The sequence below is a fragment of the Carassius auratus genome, chromosome 48 (assembly GCF_003368295.1).
Source record: "Carassius auratus strain Wakin chromosome 48, ASM336829v1, whole genome shotgun sequence".
In the NCBI taxonomy this organism is placed as follows: domain Eukaryota; kingdom Metazoa; phylum Chordata; class Actinopteri; order Cypriniformes; family Cyprinidae; genus Carassius; species Carassius auratus.
This window is the reverse complement of record NC_039290.1, coordinates 9,181,403-9,201,402: the sequence shown is the minus strand read 5'-3', so window position 1 is coordinate 9,201,402 and position 20,000 is coordinate 9,181,403. Positions and strand designations below refer to the sequence as shown.

Sequence of the window (20,000 nt, the reverse complement as noted above, 5' to 3'; positions counted from 1 at the left end):
CCATCAAAAGTGTGCTTTCACTTTAATTGAGCATGAGCAGCACAGCAAAAATAGACCGGATGCCGAAACCCCCGCTTCACTGCTGTTCACTCGACGCTCCTGCTTGACGCTCACGCGCTGCTCCCGGTCCCGGCGTGAATGCACTCATTGATTAACATGGATGCGGAAAAAAAATACTCCTGCTCCCGCGCCGCTCATGCTTGCGGTGTGAAACAGAGGTTATTCTTCCTAGTTCGGAGTATAGAGCGTGAATCATTTGAGTCAGTTTGGGAGTTCAGAGCGGGGTCACGAATCATTTGAGTCAGTTTGGGGATCGCAAATCATTTGAATCAGTTCGAGAGTTCGGAGCTGCTTCGCGGATCATTTGAATCAATTTGACAGTTCGGAGCGGGTATCGGGAATCATTTGAGTGAGTTCGGGAGTTCGGAGCGGGTTCGCGAATCATTTGAATCAATTTGAGAGTTCGTATAGGGTTCGCGAATCATTTGATTCAGTTCGGGAGTTCGTAGCGGGTTTGCAAATCATTTGGGTCAGTTCGGGAGTTCAAAGCAGATTCGCGAATCATTTGAGTCAGTTTGGGGATCGCGAATCATTTGAATCACTTCGGGAGTTCGTAGCGGATTCGCGAATCATTTGAGTCAGTTCGGGAGTTCAAAGCGGATTCGCGAATCATTTGAGTCAGTTCGGGAGTTCGGAGTGTGATTCAGCTGAGTCAGTTCGGAAGTTCGGAGGTGGTTCGCGAATCATTTGGGACATTATCGAAGTTTGAATGCAGTAATGCAGTAGCTCTTTCTAAGGGTATTTTTTCGAAATCCTTTTGCACATTTTATTTATGTTCAGTAGTTCTTTCTAGCTCAAGCAAATCCACAAACTAATAAAAGGATTTATTATTAAGGTTGCCTGTTGACTGCTGTATATAAAAGCCCTTCAATATAGTTGTTGTTACCTCAGGGGATGAGGGGAGTCATCAAAATATGCTATAATAGAAGTACCGGCACCTCTTTTGGGCCACTTAGAGCACTGATTAAACGTCAAAAGGCTTTGAGTTCACTGATTAAATATGGGCTGCACGATTCAGAGTCAGCTGCTGCGCTGCTTTGTGAACTTGCCTTTAATTATTTAATTATAATGATTGTTTAAATCAGGGATAGGGAACGATGATCCTGGAGGGCCTGTGTCCCTGCAGAGTTTAGCTCCAACCCTAATCAAACACCTGAACAAGCTAATCAAGGTCTTCAGGATACAGGTAGGTTTGTTTTTTCAGGGTTGGAGCTAAACTGTGCAGGGACACAGGCCCTCCATGATCAACGTTCCCCACCCCTGGTTTAACACTCATCATATCAAATAGCGTTTACAACAAAAATAGCATTTAAAATGTGAGAAATATAAACTTGACATTGTAAGTTCTTGTGGTTGCCTTTAATTTCTGTGCCTTGTTTCGTCAGTGCAGCTGCTCTTTATGTAAATGTAAATGTTATGTGATTGGGCTGTTATTGTTAAGAAAAAAAAGTATTTATTTTTAATCCTTTTTAATTTGTCTATTTGTATTTATCTTTTAATAATTGTATGTTTAAAAAAACACATTTGTATAAAATATTTTTCTAATTTAATTATTTAAATAGTTTATTTTTGTATAGTTTTTTCCATTTATTTTTCCAGTAGGGTGTGGCTTCCTCTCTGTTGCCCCTCCCACAGCACCTCCCATATATTGGAGCCCTGTCGCCGTGACATCTATCTATCTGTCTGTCTGTCTATATACATCTGTCTATCTATCTATCTGTCTGTCTGTCTGTCATCTATCTCTCTGTCCGTCTGTCTGTCATCTATCTGTCTGTCTGTCTGTGTCTGTCCGTCTGAGTCTGTCCGTGTGTCTGTCATTTGTCTGTCTGTCTGTCATCTATCTATCTGTCTGTCTTTCTGTGTCTGTCCGTCTGTCTGTCATCTATCTGTCTGTCCGTCTGTCTGTCATCTATCTATCTATCTATCTGTCTGTCTGTGTCTGTCCGTCTGTCTGTCATCTATCTATCTATCTGTCTGTCATCTATCTGTCTGTCTGTCTGTCTGTCATCTATCTATCTGTCTGTCTGTCTGAGTCTGTCCGTCTGTCTGTCATCTATCTGTCTGTCTGTCATCTATCTGTCTGTCTGTCTGTGTCTGTCCGTCTGTCTGTCATCTATCTGTCTGTCTGTCTGTCTGTCTATCTCTCTGTCCATCTGTCTGTCATCTATCTCTGTCCGTCATCTATCTCTCTGTCAATCTGTCTGTCATCTATCTATCTGTCTGTCTGTCTGTCCGTCCGTCCGTCCGTCCGTCCGTCTGTCATCTATCTGTCTGTCTATCTCTCTGTCCATCTGTCTGTCATCTATCTGTCTGTCCGTCTGTCATCTATCTATCTGTCTGTCTGTCATCTATCTGTCTGTCTGTCTATTCATCCGTTCTGTTCGTCTCTGTCTCTCCGTCTGTCTATCTGTTTTGTTTTCCATCTCTCCGTCTGTTCGTCTCTCTGTCTGTCTGTTTTCTGCTCATGTGTTCTACATGAATGAAGCTTCCTGAACACATGAAGGTATTTCTCAGTTTATTGGGCTTCTGACAGAGTTACTGTAAATACTGTATTCAGATCAGTCACATGTAGTTTATACAGAAACATAATTCAGCAGTTCATGATGAAGTGCATGTGTTTCATGTGTGTGTTTGACTGTGTGTGTGTGTCTCTGTGTTTGTCTGTGTGTGTGTCTCTCTTTCCCTGTGTCTGTGTGTGTGTTTCAGGGGCATTTTCTCTCCACGCTCTGTTTTCCTCCCTCGTCATACTCCTGCTTTGAAATCCACATCTGCTGGAAGGTTCCCTGAGGACCAACACATAAGTTCAGTTCTATATTAATAGACGATATGTAAGTATGTGATATGAAGGAGTCTTCAGCTGCAGTGTGTTGTGATCGTCACCAGTGATGCCAGGATAGATCCTCCGATCCAGGAGCTGAATCTCCTCTCGATGGAGCTGTTGCAGGCGATCAGCTTCAGTCTCATGCTCTGAACACAGACAGAGATCATCAGCGAAGGATGAGATCAGACGGAGATCAGACTGAGACCAGGACTCACCGGCGGAGCTTTCTGAGACAGTTCTCTGTTGAGTCTCTCCGTGAAGCCCTGCAGGAGTGTGTTTCCTCCGGTCACGATCACGCTGCCGTACAGACCCTCAACACACACACACACACACATAAAGACAGCAGAACATCACAGAATAACATGCACGAAGCGCGGTGTGTTCTCTCTCTCTCTCACCGGCCGGATGTCGATGTCACACATGCCGATGCTGGTAGTGACCACATGTCCGACCCCCAGCATGGTGTTACCGGACAGACCCTGAGAACATGCACACGCAGGTCAACATCACACACTCTCCTTCCGCAGGAGACATCAGCTCCATCAGCACTTCTGAAGCACACGTGATCAGGACTTCACCTTAACATTGGACGGATCAAACAGACCCTCAGGGATCCGTAACCTCTCCGCTCCGTAATCTGTGCTGTAGCCACTGGGCATCTCGTAGTGCACCGTCGGCATCTGTGCAGCAACCCTGAACCAACACCAGATCAGATCAGATCCGTGTGTGTGAGAGAGAAAATGTGTGTGTTTACAAGTGTACGTGTGCACATTTGCTCAACTTTTTAAGTGTTTAAATGTGTGTGTGTGTGTATGTTGCACTCACTGTTCATCATACGGAGAGTCAGACACCTGTAGAACAGATGCCTGGAAATCCTGAATCACCTCCTGAAAGAGTGACATTCAGCGATCACATGACACTCGCGTCACATACGTGTCATTCTTGTGTTTCTGCAGACTCTTACGTTGCACATGTATGTGTGCCAGGATTTGGTGACGGGAGGGAGTTTGTCTTTCTTGGTCCACAGCGGCGGAGCTCCTTCTCTCACGGGCTCCTGACACACACACACACACACACACACAGACTGAGAGACTGAACACTACACACACACACACACACACACACAGTGTAAGAGACTGAACCACACACACACAGTGGGAGGAACACCCTACCTTAGACGCGATCATGTACGGAGGAACCGTGTCGATGTTCATCTCCTGAAACAGCTCTCGGCACTGCATGGTAATGAAATCACCGGCCAGAGGAGACTTCACGATCCCTGAACACAAGAACACACACCAAACGTCATCAGCTGATTGAGGTCATTAGTTTGGCTGCTGCAAACACATGATAAACCAATACAATAATTGCTCTGTAAATTGCAATGAACAAGCCTAACTCCAATCAATAAGCTCCTGAAAAAGAAGATCAGATAAGAGCTGCAGGTGCACTAGTTTAAAGTGTTTATTTCATCGGCAAAATGTAGTTGTGTAGACTTTGATACACACACACAAAACATACTGTATATTAGACATCTATTTCCTATTTAATGGTGTTTGGTGATTTGTAACAAGCATTTTTGGTTCGTTAATGATGACATTGTACGTTTGAACCACAGACTGTTGAACTTAGTTTTCGTTGCATTTCACAGTTTTGACCACCAGGTGTCGCCACAGAATCGCGGTTCGAAACATGTGAATCATTTTGTGACGCAAACTGATTCGAAGAACCGAACAGCTCCATTTCTCTCATTCTTCTCATCTCGTTTAAAATCATAACAAGCGATGTCTGACTTGGACTTCTGACTACACGCACTCGCTCGAAGTCCCGATCTCAATCGCGCTCGCGCCGAAGTCCCGATCTGAATCGAATGATTCACGCGCTCGCGCCGAAGTCCCGATCTGAATCGCGCTCGCGCCGAAGACCCGATCTGAATCAAATGATTCACGCACTCGCTCGAAGTCCCGATCTGAATCAAATGATTCACGCGCTCGCGCCGAAGTCCCGATCTGAATCGAATGATTCACGCGCTCGCGCAGAAGTCCCGATCTGTATCGCGCTCGCGCCGAAGTCCCGATCTGAATCAAATGATTCACGCACTCGATCGAAGTACCGATCTGAATCAAATGAGTCACGCACTCGATCGAAGTACCGATCTGAATCAAATGATTCACGCACTCGCTCGAAGTCCCGATCTGGGGAGCGTTTCCCAAAAGCATCGTTAGCCAACTGTGGCAAATTCCGTCCTTACCAGTATAGTTCAACGATTCGGTCTTTCCCAAAACCATAGTTCAAACGAACATTCGCAAACTTGTGTTGTTGGAACCACAGCTCTTCACCTGTGGTTAGAGGCATAGTTTGTCTTTAGTTTGCTGTGTCGACGTCATTGATTGCGCTGCACCTGGGCTGTGTTCTATTCAGCGTTATCGACCCTTGCCTATGCCCTATTCCTTTAGAAGATTTCACCACCCACTTTGAGTGATTTAAAAGACTTAAAGTTGTGGCTTAAGTTTATTACCTAATTCGCCTTCTTTATTATTATTACAAATTCAGTTTGAAACTATAGCAGCGTGGCCCTCGCAATTATTCTCCCTTAGAAGTGCCCTCTGAAAGCATTCATCTTGCCGATTGGAACGCATCGTTTCGTTTGTGCAAAAAAAAAAAAAAAAATTATGTGTTTGCCAAGTGACTTATCTTTGTAAAAACATCCCAAAATACATATGGCTCATATAACAATATTTGTAAAATAGTGTGTAAGAGGTTTTCACTTATATTAAATGTTAAGGCTCAAATCACAGTATTTTTATAGTAAATTATTTTAATTTTATTTTAAATGAATGTACCTAAATAAAGTAACAAAAATGTATTTAAATAAGTGAGTGATTTTGTTGTTTTTACAGAATCAGAATATAGAATACTCTCTACAAATGTGTTTGTGTGCGAATGTACATATATATATAGAGAGAGAGAGAGAGAGAGAGAGTATATACAGTGTTTGCAAAAGTATTTTTAAAATGTTTATGATTCACGCATTCCCTCAGAAGTCCCGATCTGAATCGAATGATTCACGCGCACGCACCGAAGTCCCAATCTGAATCGAATGATTCACGCGCACGCACCGAAGTCCCGATCTGAATCGCGCTAGCGCCGAAGTCCCGATCCGAATCGAATGATTCACGCGCTCGCCCAGAAGTCCCGATCTGAATCGAATGATTCACGCGCTCGCGCCGAAGTCCCGATCTGGGGAGCGTTTCCCTAAAGCATCGTTAGCCAACTGTCGCAAGTTCCATCCTTACCATCGTAGTTCAACGATTCGGTCTTTCCCGAAACCATAGTTCAAACGAACATTCGCAAACTTGTGTTGTTGGAACCACAGCTCTTCACCTGTGGTTAGAGGCATAGTTTGTCTTTAGTTTGCTGTGTCGACGTCATTGATTGCGCTGCACCTGGGCTGTGTTCTATTCAGCGTTATCGACCCTTGCCTATGCCCTATTCCTTTAGAAGATTTCACCATCCACTTTGAGTGATTTAAAAGACTTAAAGTTGTGGCTTAAGTTTATTACCTAATTCGCCTTCTTTATTATTATTACAAATTCAGTTTGAAACTATAGCAGCGTGGCCCTCGCAATTATTCTCCCTTAGAAGTGCCATCTGAAAGCATTCATCTTGCCGATTGGAACGCATCGTTTCGTTTGTGCAAAAAAAAAAAAAAAAATTATGTGTTTGCCAAGTGACTTATCTTTGTAAAAACATCCCAAAATACATATGGCTCATATAACAATCTTTGTAAAATAGTGTGTAAGAGGTTTTCACTTATATTAAATGTTAAGGCTCAAATCACAGTATTTTTATAGTAAATTATTTTAATTTTATTTTAAATGAATGTACCTAAATAAAGTAACAAAAATGTATTTAAATAAGTGAGTGATTTTGTTGTTTTTACAGAATCAGAATATAGAATACTCTCTACAAATGTGTTTGTGTGCGAATGTACATATATATATATAGAGAGAGAGAGAGAGAGAGAGTATATACAGTGTTTGCAAAAGTATTTTTAAAATGTTTATGATTCACGCATTCCCTCAGAAGTCCCGATCTGAATCGAATGATTCACGCGCACGCACCGAAGTCCCAATCTGAATCGAATGATTCACGCGCACGCACCGAAGTCCCGATCTGAATCGCGCTAGCGCCGAAGTCCCGATCCGAATCGAATGATTCACGCGCTCGCCCAGAAGTCCCGATCTGAATCGAATGATTCACGCGCTCGCGCCGAAGTCCCGATCTGGGGAGCGTTTCCCTAAAGCATCGTTAGCCAACTGTCGCAAGTTCCATCCTTACCATCGTAGTTCAACGATTCGGTCTTTCCCGAAACCATAGTTCAAACGAACATTCGCAAACTTGTGTTGTTGGAACCACAGCTCTTCACCTGTGGTTAGAGGCATAGTTTGTCTTTAGTTTGCTGTGTCGACGTCATTGATTGCGCTGCACCTGGGCTGTGTTCTATTCAGCGTTATCGACCCTTGCCTATGCCCTATTCCTTTAGAAGATTTCACCATCCACTTTGAGTGATTTAAAAGACTTAAAGTTGTGGTTTAAGTTTATTACCTAATTCGCCTTCTTTATTATTATTACAAATTCAGTTTGAAACTATAGCAGCGTGGCCCTCGCAATTATTCTCCCTTAGAAGTGCCCTCTGAAAGCATTCATCTTGCCGATTGGAACGCAGCCATCGTTTCGTTTGTGCAAAAAAAACCAAACAAATAAAAACGATGTGTTTGTCAAGTGACTTATCTTTGTAAAAACATCCCAAAATACATATGTCTCATATAACAATATTGGTAAAACAGTGTGTTAGAGGTTTTCACTTATATTAAATGTTTATCAAATAACAGTATTTTTATAGTAAATGATTTTTATTTTATTTTAAATTAATGTACCTAAATAAAGTAACAAAAACGTATTTAAATAAGTGAGTGATTTTGTTGTTTTTACAGAATCAGAATATAGAATACTCTCTACAAATGTGTTTGTGTGAGAATGTACATATCTATATATATATAGAGAGAGAGAGAGAGAGAGTATATACAGTGTTTGCAAAAGTATTTTTCAAATGTTTATGATTCACGCACTCGCTCGAAGTCCCGATCTGAATCGAATGATTCTCGCGCTTGCGCCGAAGTCCCGATCTGAATCGCACTCGCGCCGAAATCCCGATCTGAATCAAATGATTCATGCACTCGCTCTGAAGTCCCGATCTGAATCGCGCTCGCGCCGAAGTCCCGATCTGAATCGCGCTCGCGCCGAAGTCCCGATCTGAATCGAATGATTCTCGCGCTCGCGCCGAAGTCCCGATCTGAATCAAATGATTCACGCACTCGCTCCGAAGTCCCGATCTGAATCGCGCTCGCGCCGAAGTCCCGATCTGAATCGAATGATTCACGCACTCGCTCCGAAGTCCCGATCTGAATCGCGCTCGCGCCGAAGTCCCGATCTGAATCAAATGATTTACGCACTCGCTCCGATGTCCCGATCGGAATCGAATGATTCACGCACTCGCTCCGAAGTCCCGATCTGAATCAAATGATTCACGCACTCGCGCCGAAGTCCCGATCTGAATCAAATGATTTACGCACTCGCTCCGATGTCCCGATCGGAATCGAATGATTCACGCACTTGCCCCGAGGTCCCGATCTGAATCGGATGATTCAAATTCATGATCAAATGATTGCTGTAGGTTATTGAGTGTTTGTAAGGGCTTGCCCCTGCAATGTAAATTCACATTAGAGGCTTAGGAGCTATTGATCGAATGATTACTGTTTAACATCATTTTACAGCATCTATAAAACAGAACTGAAGTCTGCTTGCATCACTGAATCATTATGTTCTTGTCTGTAACTGTAATACAGTCTGGTCCTGTCTAATACCATTTGTATTGTATAAAGCGCTATAGAAATAAAGGTGACATTTCTTGGCTTGTTAATTTGTGATTTACTCTGTACATAACCCTAAAATAGTAAATAGTAAAAAAAAGCATCTGTTTTAATAAATAAATCAGCAAAGTTTTGATCATGTTGATCATCTAGATGATCTACTAACAAATGCATGATGTACTGTTTACCTTGCTGCAGGACGTACCCATCATGCACTGGGATGGCAGTGGTGTGTGTGGCCCCGCTGTCCAGCACGAGGCCCGTGGCGCGACCGTTAGCAAAGCTGCAGTCGATCAGGTTAAGGTGACGTACAAACATCATGACATAATTAACACACGAGGGCACTCAGCCTCTCTGGATTCTGATTGGCTGATGTTCCCGAGTTGTGCTTTCTGATTGGATACGCGGTGAGCACAGCAGTCTTGCACAGGAAGAAGGCGGGGATGTTGTAATGCTCGAATATGAGTTCTGTTAGTTTTTCTCTCTTCGCCCGTGAGTTCCACTGTCATGAGAGAAACATTGGAACATTACTTCAGATGAAAAATACAGCAGATGTCCTCTGAGTCTGGATCATCTGGAGACAGAAGTGTCCTCCTGTCGTCTCTCACATATTAAGAGCGGTTTAAACACTGGTGTAAGAGTGATGGTGTACTCACAGGAGCCTCAGACATCAGAACTGGGTGTAAACTGGGCTCAGATTTGATGTGTTTGCTGTAGATGTGGTCGATTATGGCTTGAAATGCGTTCCAGTCCTCAACTAAAAGACATCAAGTGAGAACACAATAGAAACAGAGACATCCTGCAGAATATATTTTTGTGTCTAATATTAAATCCTGTGTGTGTGTGCGTGTGTGATTGTGTGTGTGTGTGTGTATGTGTTTATGTATACATATGTGTGTTTGTGTGTGCGCGTGTGTGAGTGTGATTGTGTATGATTGTGTGTGTGTGTGTGTGAGTGTGTGTGTATGTATACATATGTGTGTTTGTGTGTGTGTGTGTGCGCGTGTGTGAGTGTGAATGTGTATGATTGTGTGTGTGTGAGTGTGTCTGTGTGATTGTGTGTATGTGTATATGTGTGTGTGTGTGTGTGAGTGTGATTGTGTGTGTGTGTGTGTGTGTGTGTGATTGTGTGTTTGTGTGTTTGTGTGTGTGTGTGTGTGATTGTGTGTGTGTGTGTGTGTGTGTGTGATTGTGTGTTTGTGTGTTTGTGTGTGTGTGTGAGTGTGATTGTGTGTTTGTGTGTGTGTGTGTGTGTGTGAGTGTGATTGTGTGTTTGTGTGTGTGTGTGTGTAAGTGTGATTGTGTGTTTGTGTGTTTGTGTGTGAGTGTGATTGTGTGTTTGTGTGTGTGTGTGTGTGCGTGTGTGTGTTTGTGTGTTTGTGTGTGTGTGTGAGTGTGATTGTGTGTTTGTGTGTGTGTGTGTGTGTGTGTGTGTGTGTGTGTGTGTGAGTGTGTGTGTCGTACTCATGCCGTTCTTCAGTGGAGAGATGAGTTCGACACCCGCCCGTGGCACATGCAGGGCTGTGGTGTCTATGTAATAACTCCTCCCACTGTTGATCTCTTGCTCCGCCCCCATGTCGGCTGGCCCCTCCTCCTCAGCATTCACTCCTATAGTGGTGGGGAAATCTGCCTGAACAGCAAACAGGAACGTAACTGATGATAATCATGTGATGTTCAGTCAGACTCTAGGAGCTCCAGACCTTCAGGATGATTCTCCGAGATCTGGTCGATCAGGTCAAGTCAATTTATTTATTAAATACAGATTGTTTCAAATCGCTTTAAAGTGAGGACAGACAGACAGACAGACAGACAGACAGACAGACAGACAGACAGACAGACAGACAGACAGACAGACAGACAGATAGATAGATAGATAGATAGATAGATAGATAGATAGACAGATAGATAGATAGATAGATAGATAGATAGATAGATAGGGTGGTCACCTTCGGACAGTCCTCTCCTGCGTATCCTGCTCTCGTGGAGAAGGAGCCGATGTCAAACACCAGAGCACCCACTTCATCTGAGACACAGAGACGTGTGATTAATTATTATAACTGTCCGATCATATTAATATCATCTCAGTTTGATCAGTAAACCTCTTCCACACACATTACTGTAAAGCAGATTGACATGAACCCATAAAGTGAAGATCTGTGAGTGTCTTCATGATGTGTCCATGTGGAGAGGAGAGAGAGATGTCTTGATAACTGTACTATCATCAGCTGTGTGCTCAGGTTAATTGTGAAGAACCTCATTACTGTTAGCTGATGTGTCACGTGATCAGAATCGGTCCCATCGCCCTCCAGTAAGCAGACATTCACACAATAATACGCCATATGATAAAACACGTTAAATCTGTGTCCTGTGGTGTTCTCTCTGATGATGACCCCAGCAGACAGGACGAGTAAACCATGGTAAAAGCATGTATCCTGCACGTGTCTATATTAACCCGTGGTGTTCCTCGACCAGCATGTACATTCTATGTTGATGAATGCGGTGATACCGGGATGCTGGCGGATGCGGTTGTCATGGTGATCTTACCTCCGCCGTACACGCCGCCGCTCATCGCGCGTGGATCGATCGGTTTCCGCCGCTCTAACCGGGTGTGTTCGCGAGGTCGCTTGTGTTCGGTTCGCTGAGGGGTGAAATAACGGAACCGAATATTCCCGCACGCGCACGCGCGTCCCGCTGCTGCTGTCACCGGTCACGCGCTGCTGACGGTAACGGGCGAGTGTGTCTGCAGCTAGACCCTCGTGCGGTCACGTGCTTCTGTGAAACATTTCTGTTAATGACCATTATCTAGGCTATAAATAATCAATAGTACGGAACGTTATTTTATGTGTTATTTACATTCATCACGGAGTTCAGACCCGTTCACACCGAGACTGAAACGAACTCCAATACGTTTACACACACCAATGAATCTCTACTGTTTCTGATCACATCCACACAGATCCAGATCCATTCACTATTGTTCAGTGGCAGTAACTACACTGGAAACTGTGATTACTGTGGTCAGATTGTGTGAGTGTGTGTGTGTGTGTGTGTGTGTGTGTGTGTGTGTGTGTGTGAGTGATAGTTTAGGGAAATCTGGATGCAGATGTTTCCTGACACACACACACACCTACACACACAAAGACACTCACTCACTCTCTCTCTCTCTCTCTCTCTCTCTCTCTCTCTCTCTCTCTCTCACACACACACACACACACACACACACACACACACACACACCGGTGTGTCGCAGCATGTGACTCTAATGCGGCTCTACAGTAAAATCATTATCATAAACACACTCTGAAAAATGTTAAGACTACACGAAAAAAAAACTAAAATTCCCATCATCTGTGAATCACTGCGTTACTCTGGTCCTACAGATGAACACATTTTACTTTTTATAAATGTTACTTTTGTTTTGTTTTGTTTGTATAAATACTGTCACCACAAACACACTGTGGAAACACGCTATTCAGATTTTTACTTGAATTTCGTGCAATTAAATAAAATACAACAACAAAAAATTTAACTGAATTTGTTTCTCATGATATTCCTCAAATGCTTCCAGAATTTATTTATTGATTTATTTACTTACTTATTTGATTACTATAAAATTAATATACTTTTTTTTTTTATTGAATGTTGGAACCTCTAGCAGTGTTTGAACATTTGTTTCCATGACTTTATTAATCTAACGTTTGGAAAATATACAGAATTCAGAAAAGTGAACTATAAAACATTAATATTAATATCGGTTTTTTATTAATTATTATTATTTTACAAAATATTATTACAATTTAAAGTAACTTTATATCCAAGGCCTACTTATACTGTGTTATATAAATACGATGTTTTCGACACACTGCTGTATCCGTGTATAAATGTGACTGTGTGTGTTTGAGGTTCCGCCCTGGTGTCCGGTTCGCCGTCGTGACGTCACTCGCTGGACTGGACGGGGCGGGGGGCGCGCGCACACACCGCGGCCAGCGGCGACTTTTTCCTCTTTATTTTTCATCATCTTCTCCCTAAAAACACCCTCATCGTCCCCGAAACACGCCGAGCGAGTCTCCCGGCGGCTGAGGAGCTCCGTCATCGACGGGATTGCGGGTGATCGGGCGCGCGCGGCCTCCGCCGAAAACTTTCTCAGCGGCGCTCGTGACCGCGGCTAACGGACACCGGCGGCTCCGGACATCACGAGAGAAGGATCCGGCAGTCACCCGCGCGGATAACGGAGAAATAACGACAAATACGGTCAAAGGCTGCGTGTAAATATAAATAGAGTGTAAGTCGGTGAGCCGGAGCGCCCCCGCAGGAGTCCGCCGGTAAACTCCCGGTAAACACCGGAGACATCCGCTCTCCGTGAAGGTGAGTCATTTCCCCTCACATTTCCCTCAGATCTCTGGGAATAACCTCGTTTAATGTGATATAATATACAGTTATATTAAACAATAGTCCGACAATCTTTGAAAAGGAAGAGTTGTTTATGTTCGACGGAAAGTTTATGTGTCATGATTTTGCTTTTGTGAATCTGATATAATATGGAGGAAAAAAACAGCTCAGATTTATTTAGAGACTCAAAATGAGTAAAAAGGTGACTTTGCAGCAGATGCTGATATTTCTGTGATGATGTAAATCAGTGATGTGTCTAACAGGAGAGCAGATATCTGAACATCACTCTATCTGCAGTGATGAGATGAGAATGATCCACATATAACACAGAGACTGATGATGAAACACTGAACCACAGACGACTGAAGATGTGAGGACACTGTGACTGTGAGAGTTTATCATGATGATCAACTACAGACAGATATTACATCAGATATGATTCAGAGTTAATAAGTTAATTACGTTTTAATGGTTAAAGTATTAGCATTGCGCTGTATTATATTAAAATCACTCCTGCATGATCTTTATTAAATCATCCTATAATAACAGTTTAATTCTGAGTAACAGACACAACATGTCTGAACAGATTAGAGCAGTGTGTGTGTGTGTGTGTGTGTGTGTGTATCTTCATTGTGACAGCTGGAGCAACTAAACAGCAAACACACACAACATTCCTCTCTGCCCTTTAAACACCCTCTGACTGTGTGTGTGTGTGTGAGAGAGAGTGTGTGTGTGTGTGTGTGTGTGAGAGGGAAGAGAGAGAGAGAGAGTGTGTGTGAGTGTGAGAGAGAGTGTGTGTGTGTGTGAGAGAGAGAGAGTGTGTGTGTGTGTGTGTGTGTGAGAGAGAGAGAGAGAGTGTGAGAGAGAGAGTGTGTGTGTGTGTGTGTGTGAGTGTGAGAGAGAGAGAGAGAGAGAGTGTGCGCGTGTGTGTGAGTGTGTGAGAGAGAGTGTGTGTGTGTGAGAGGGAAGAGAGAGAGAGAGTGTGCGTGTGTGTGAGAGCGAGTGTGTGTGTGTGAGAGGGAAGAGAGAGAGAGAGAGTGTGCGCGTGTGTGTGAGTGTGTGAGAGAGAGAGTGTGTGTGTGTGAGAGAGAGAGAGAGTGTGCGTGTGTGTGAGAAAGAGTGTGTGTGTGAGAGTATGTGTGTGTGTGTGTGTGTGTGTACTGTATGTATGTGTGTGATTGTTGATGTGAGGGATTCATCAGCTCAAAGTCTCTCATTCTCTCAGTGTATTGATCTGACGGTGTAATCTTTAACTCCTGCTGATCTTCTCATGTGATGCCATCATTTCTGATTGATATTCACAAGTTCAGGGTTCCTGATGCTCTTATATCAGATCAGAAAGTCTTACAGTCATAGTCTCAGCATTAAATACTGCATGACCTGCAAAATTGAATCTCTTTCACAGTATTTTTTAAAAATATCTTGACATCCTTAAATCTGGAAATATTGAGATATATTGGAGAAATTTGAAATGAACTCAAACTAATGTCTCCGATTACTTCGTAACCTCTGTTTCCTGACAGCAGAAACACGACTTTGCGAGAATCGCAATCTTGAAGTCTTATAGGATAACGGCAGTTCACTAAACTGACCTATCGTTAAGCCCCGCCCCCTTAGTTACTGTTGCCAAATAGGACAAACAAACGGAGTTGCAAATTGTCTTTCCATGCCTCATTATGGTCATCAGATGACAACATCCAGGATTCATGTAGCGCAGGGTAAGATTAAAGGTACAGGTTGTAGGACCTGCCACTAGAGCGCGCACTACCAAAACAATAACAATCGCGTGGTTTGATGACGCTAAAAAGGAGCATGGAATGATTGGATTTGTTGTCTTCTACCCAACCGCTGACGGCCATCAATCAGACGATATGAAAACGATTACCACTTGTTCAACAAATATATACACTTGTGTACATTCAAACACAATAATTAGGCATACATAGCAAACGCGAGTTCAACGATTTGCGCGAGTAGATTACATAAAAATCAATGCAAAGATGTGATCAGACGATGGATCAGACACGTCCTCGCATGGGTCTAGAGACGCGATGCCCCACGTTTGGCGTGTATGCCCCATAATACTAATCTTGTTGATCGATATAGTATCATATGTTTTCTGTAAAGATACGAATCAAAACTACTCACCTGTCGAGTAAAACACAAGTGAGATCGGCAGCTCTTTCTAGTTGAAGTTTGTCGCGAAGCTACTTCTGCATTTGTCCACGACACTGTTGTCATGTGGTTTCTACGTCAGTAAAGGCGGTAACTAAGGGTAACTGACGTGATTGACAGGCGACTGCACTGCCCCGTGTCACTGTTTAGAATGGGAATATTCTCATGATTTACAAGTAGTTGAAAACATTAGAGATATTGTTAGTAATCAGCTGGACAAAATATATAACACTAGCCTACTGGATATATTTGACTGCAAATATCTTACAAATTGTACATTTAAATTAATTTTAATTTAACCAGTTTAACATAAAGAGGCACTGAAATGTTTACCTGCGTTTATGTGTTTTTGACCTACACTGTACATCACGCGAGAACAGTTAGCTATTTATGTTTGTACATTAGCAAGGGCTCCATAACTTTAACGTTAGCTAGTTTTAGCCATAGGGATTGGGGTTGAATGCTTGGGGACACTTTGCTCTGTCTTGTTTGCGTTTAGGAAATGGAATAAAATAAATTATCAGGATAACTGGAATCAGTGTAACAAGTACCCCAGGCATTGTTTTTTCTATTTTTATACGTACACACCATCAAACCGATGAGAGCTTTGGATCTTCCAATGTTTCTCTATGAAGCTGAAACCTAAAGATGTCTGAGCTCCAGTCCCAGCTCAACTGATACTCCACTGCCATTGGCTCATCTGCATTTGAGGGCTCTGATGTTGAGAGGGCATTCCTGTCCCTGACTCGCATACACCGACACAATAACATCCACAGACGAGTGCATGAGATAATGTCACTCACACTGGGAGGCGGGGTGCTTAGCTCCTCTAGGATCCCTGAAGTAGTCACATGTGCAGCCTCCACAGCTCCAGGCTGGGATCCCATATCAAGCCTTCCGCTTGAGACAGTAGGTCCTTTCTGAGGGGAATCCACCAGCATCTCCCTGAGGTCCGGAAACTAAGGTTGATTCGGCCAGTTCAGGGGAATGAGGATCACTGACGCCTTCTCTTCACTGATTTTACATCATAGCAGAGACAAGATCTTCACCTCGGGAAATGCATAAAGTCTGACTGTCGGCCAGCGCGACGTCAAAGTGTCCCCCATCAGTGGAACAGAAAAGAACATGTTATTCGAAAACAGAACAACCTCTGCTTTCCCAAAGCAATCCCACATCATCCCAAGCTGGGATGCATTCTCCACTCTCTGTGAGGAATTCCGTTCCTCGAGAGCATGTCTGCTCCGGGGTTTAGGAGACCAAGATATGCGCTGCTCTGATGGAGAATAAATTATGATCCACCCATAATAGCAGACTCACAGGCTGCTTGTAAAGAGCTCTGGAGCAATGCCGCCTTAGCGATTTATGTATGAAACCTCAGACGTGGTGTTGTTGTGGATCAACAACAGGCCATTAGAGTTAAGGATATCTCCTGTGCCACCTGCTCTGAGACTCTGACCACAGGCCTGAAGCCGGAACACACTGCACACTGCTCCCCAGCCTGTGGTTAACTCATCCATCATTACCACAACTTGCACTAGCCCTAGCGGACCAACAACCCCCCACCCCCCGCTGAACATTTGGTTCACATGCATGTCCCTCAGAGGAACAGACTGACCCGGTCGGACCTGAAGCAGCAGAGATGGTCTGCACTTGCTCGAGAGAGGTGAGCTAGCATCTCTGTTCCACATGTGTACGCTGAGGTGCTCTGGAAGCCCAGGTTTCTTTGACAGTGGTCTTCAGCTCATCTGCATTGTTTGGTCTCTTGTTTCTCATCTTCCTCTTGACAATACTCCATAGATTCTCTCTGGGGTTCAGGTCTGGTGACCAACACCATGGTCATTTAACTGACTTTTGGTGCTTTTGGCAGTGTGGGCAAGTGCCAAATTCTGCTGGAAAATGAACTCCGCGTCTTCAAAAAGCTGCTCAGCAGAAGGAAGCATGAAGTGCTCCAAGATTTCTTGGTAAAAGGGTGCAGTGACTTTGGTTTTCAAAAAACACAATGGACCAAATCATCACGCACTGTGGGAATTTAACACTGGACTTCAAGCAACTTGGGCTATGAGCTTCTCCACCCTTCCTCCAGACTCTAGGACCTTGGTTTCCAAATGAAATACAAAACATGCTCTCATCTGAAAAGAGGACTTTGGACCACTGAGCAACAGTCCAGTTCTTCTTCTCCTTCGCCCCGGTGAGACGCCTCTGATGTTGTCTGTTGTTCAGTAAATCTCTTGATACGTCTGTGTTTGGTGGCTCTTGATGCCTTGACCCCAGCCTCAGCCTTCACTAATATTCTTGAATCCAGTTTTCTTGACAATCCTCATAAGGCTGTGGTTCTCTCGGATGGTTGTGCATCTTTTTCTTCCACACTTTTTCCTTCCACTCAACTTTCTGTTAACATGCTTGGATACAGCACTCTGTGAACAGCTTCTTTGTCAGTGAATGTTTGTGTCTTACTCTCCTTGTGAAGGTTGTCAGTGATTGTCTTCTGGACATCTGTCAGATCAGCAGTCTTCCTCATGATTGTGTAGCCTAGTGAACCAAACTGAGAGACCATTGTGAAGGCTCAGGAAACCTTTGCAGGTGTTTTGAGTTGATGAGCTTATTGGCATGTCGCCATATTGTTGAGATTTGGTGGGTTTTTGTTAAATGTGAGCCAAAATCATCACAATACAAAGAACCAAAGACGTAAACTACTTACTTCAGTCTGTGTGTATTGAATTTATTTTTTAATACACAATTTCACAATTTGAGGTGAATTACTGAAATAAATGAATTTTCCTCGACATTATAATTTATTGAGATGCACCTGTATGTCCAGAGTAATGAGATTCTCATCTCTTTCGTGACTCATTTGCTCACTGACAAAAGTTCTGACATTTTTACTCAAAACTGAATTAAAGCATTGCTATCAATGTTTAAAGCTTGTTTTCAGTAACTTATTTCTGTGGAAACTGTGATGCACTACCATTAAAAACATTGAAGACTGCTTTGATCACAGAAATCAATCACAGTTCAACAGATATTCACATAGAAAACAGCTGTTTTAAATTGTATTCATATTTCACATTTTATTGTGTTTTAATCAAATAAATGCAACCTTTTGTGAACCAAAGAGACTTGGCACTAGTCTTTTCTCTACAGCTGTCATTTAAGGGCTTCTGGGCGTTTGATGTGATTGACAGAGCAACACTGAGCTCTGATTGGTCCGGAGGGACTGGTTCTGATTGGCTGTTGTTTTGTGTTTCAGGATGGCCGCCTCAGTGAAGGTAGCGGTGAGAGTTCGGCCCTTCAACTCCCGCGAAACCAGCCGAGATGCTAAATGTGTCATACAGATGCAGGGAAGCTCCACCTGTGAGTGTAAACACCTGCGGGGATTCATGTGATGCTCTGAGTGTGACTCTTTTACTCCACAATTACTATCGACATTTATTATTAATGTATTGCATTAATGCATTGTAATCCACAACTGCACTTCTTATTAGAAACATCACAGTCTGCGATGTGTTAGAAGGAAGCGTGAGCTGCTCGTCTTCTGGAGCGAGTTACTGAACGTCTCACTCTGTTGTGTTTCTCCGATCACAGGCATCTGGAACCCCAAACAGCCCAAAGAACCAGCCAAGAACTTCAGCTTCGACTATTCGTACTGGTCTCACAGCACGGTAAGATCCTGCGCCGCCAATCACTGCTGCTGTCTGTGCTCCTGTGCCTCTGAACTCACTGTGTGTGTGTGTGTGTGTGTGTGTGTGCAGGAGGACGACCCAGCCTTCACATCCCAGCGGCAGGTGTATCTGGACATCGGTGAGGAGATGCTGCTTCACGCCTTCGAAGGCTACAACGTCTGTATATTCGCCTACGGTCAGACCGGAGCCGGAAAATCCTACACCATGATGGGAAGACAAGAGCCTGGACAACAAGGCATCATTCCACAGGTACACACACACACACACACGCGCACACACACACACACACATTATTCTTTTTCACATACTCTTCATTATTGCAGATCCTCTTTGAACAGTGTTTCTAAAATGCATTGATTTCTACTTTGCCTTCTCTCTGCAGATGTGTGAGGATCTGTTCAAGCGCACCAGTGAGAACACGGATCCGGATCTGTCCTTCTCTGTAGAGGTGCTGCTTCACCCAAACACACACAGACATGATACACACCCTTTCATTTAAACACAACTCATGCTGAGATTAAATGTATAGTGTCTGCATGCTTTGTAAATGAAAAAGTATGAAAAACTAACTTAAAGTTGATTAAAAAAATACAAAAACTTCTGTTACCCCATGATAATATTTCTCACATTTAAAGATCTGTAAAATCCTGACTGAAACTGATTGATGTTAGTCAAGTGAGGAGCAGCTAACCCTGATCTAAATGCAGGTGTCCTTCATGGAGATCTACTGCGAGCGCGTGCGGGATCTGCTGAACCCCAAGAGTAAAGGAGCGCTGCGGGTGCGAGAGCATCCCATCATGGGGCCGTACGTCGAGGATCTGTCCAAACTCGCCGTGACCTCCTACGCTGACATCAGTGACCTCATGGACGCGGGGAACAAGGCCCGGTACAAACACACACCAGCCATTCTTCACACACTCTGCTTACTGCTGCACTCCTCAC

The 20,000-nt window shown here is 43.6% G+C and overlaps 2 protein-coding genes across 4 annotated transcripts in view; one reads left to right on the top strand and one right to left on the bottom strand.

Moving 5' to 3' along the window:
* Nucleotides 1-2,562: 2,562 nt before the first annotated feature.
* On the bottom strand, nucleotides 2,563-11,880 carry actl6b (actin-like 6B). Of its 2 annotated transcripts, XM_026237295.1 has the most exons (14): nucleotides 11,359-11,880; nucleotides 10,761-10,837; nucleotides 10,279-10,444; nucleotides 9,471-9,571; nucleotides 9,219-9,316; nucleotides 9,003-9,097; nucleotides 4,054-4,160; nucleotides 3,846-3,935; nucleotides 3,707-3,768; nucleotides 3,460-3,574; nucleotides 3,280-3,360; nucleotides 3,097-3,192; nucleotides 2,941-3,027; nucleotides 2,563-2,843 (listed from the first exon to the last, which is right to left on the bottom strand). In XM_026237295.1, the coding sequence occupies exons 1-14, from the start codon at nucleotides 11,381-11,383 to the stop codon at nucleotides 2,763-2,765; spliced, it is 1,281 nt and encodes a 426-aa protein (XP_026093080.1). In that variant the 5' UTR covers nucleotides 11,384-11,880; the 3' UTR covers nucleotides 2,563-2,762. The 2 variants fall into 2 exon arrangements, with proteins under 2 accessions (XP_026093080.1, XP_026093081.1); XM_026237296.1 differs by lacking the exon at nucleotides 11,359-11,880 and having other exon boundaries at nucleotides 10,279-10,440; nucleotides 10,761-10,839.
* An 847-nt stretch (nucleotides 11,881-12,727) lies between these two features.
* Nucleotides 12,728-20,000, top strand: part of si:ch73-375g18.1 (kinesin-like protein KIF1C) — a 22,566-nt gene continuing 15,293 nt past the window's right edge. Inside the window, exons 1-7 of one of the 2 annotated variants that reach the window (XM_026237293.1) lie at nucleotides 12,728-13,179; nucleotides 13,467-13,590; nucleotides 18,626-18,729; nucleotides 18,961-19,037; nucleotides 19,128-19,307; nucleotides 19,441-19,506; nucleotides 19,766-19,944. In XM_026237293.1, coding sequence (XP_026093078.1) covers nucleotides 18,627-18,729; nucleotides 18,961-19,037; nucleotides 19,128-19,307; nucleotides 19,441-19,506; nucleotides 19,766-19,944 — 605 coding nt within the window. In that variant the 5' untranslated portion in view covers nucleotides 12,728-13,179; nucleotides 13,467-13,590; nucleotide 18,626. The remainder of the gene's footprint in view (nucleotides 13,180-13,466; nucleotides 13,591-18,625; nucleotides 18,730-18,960; nucleotides 19,038-19,127; nucleotides 19,308-19,440; nucleotides 19,507-19,765; nucleotides 19,945-20,000) is intronic. The other variant, XM_026237292.1, reaches the window with a different exon arrangement.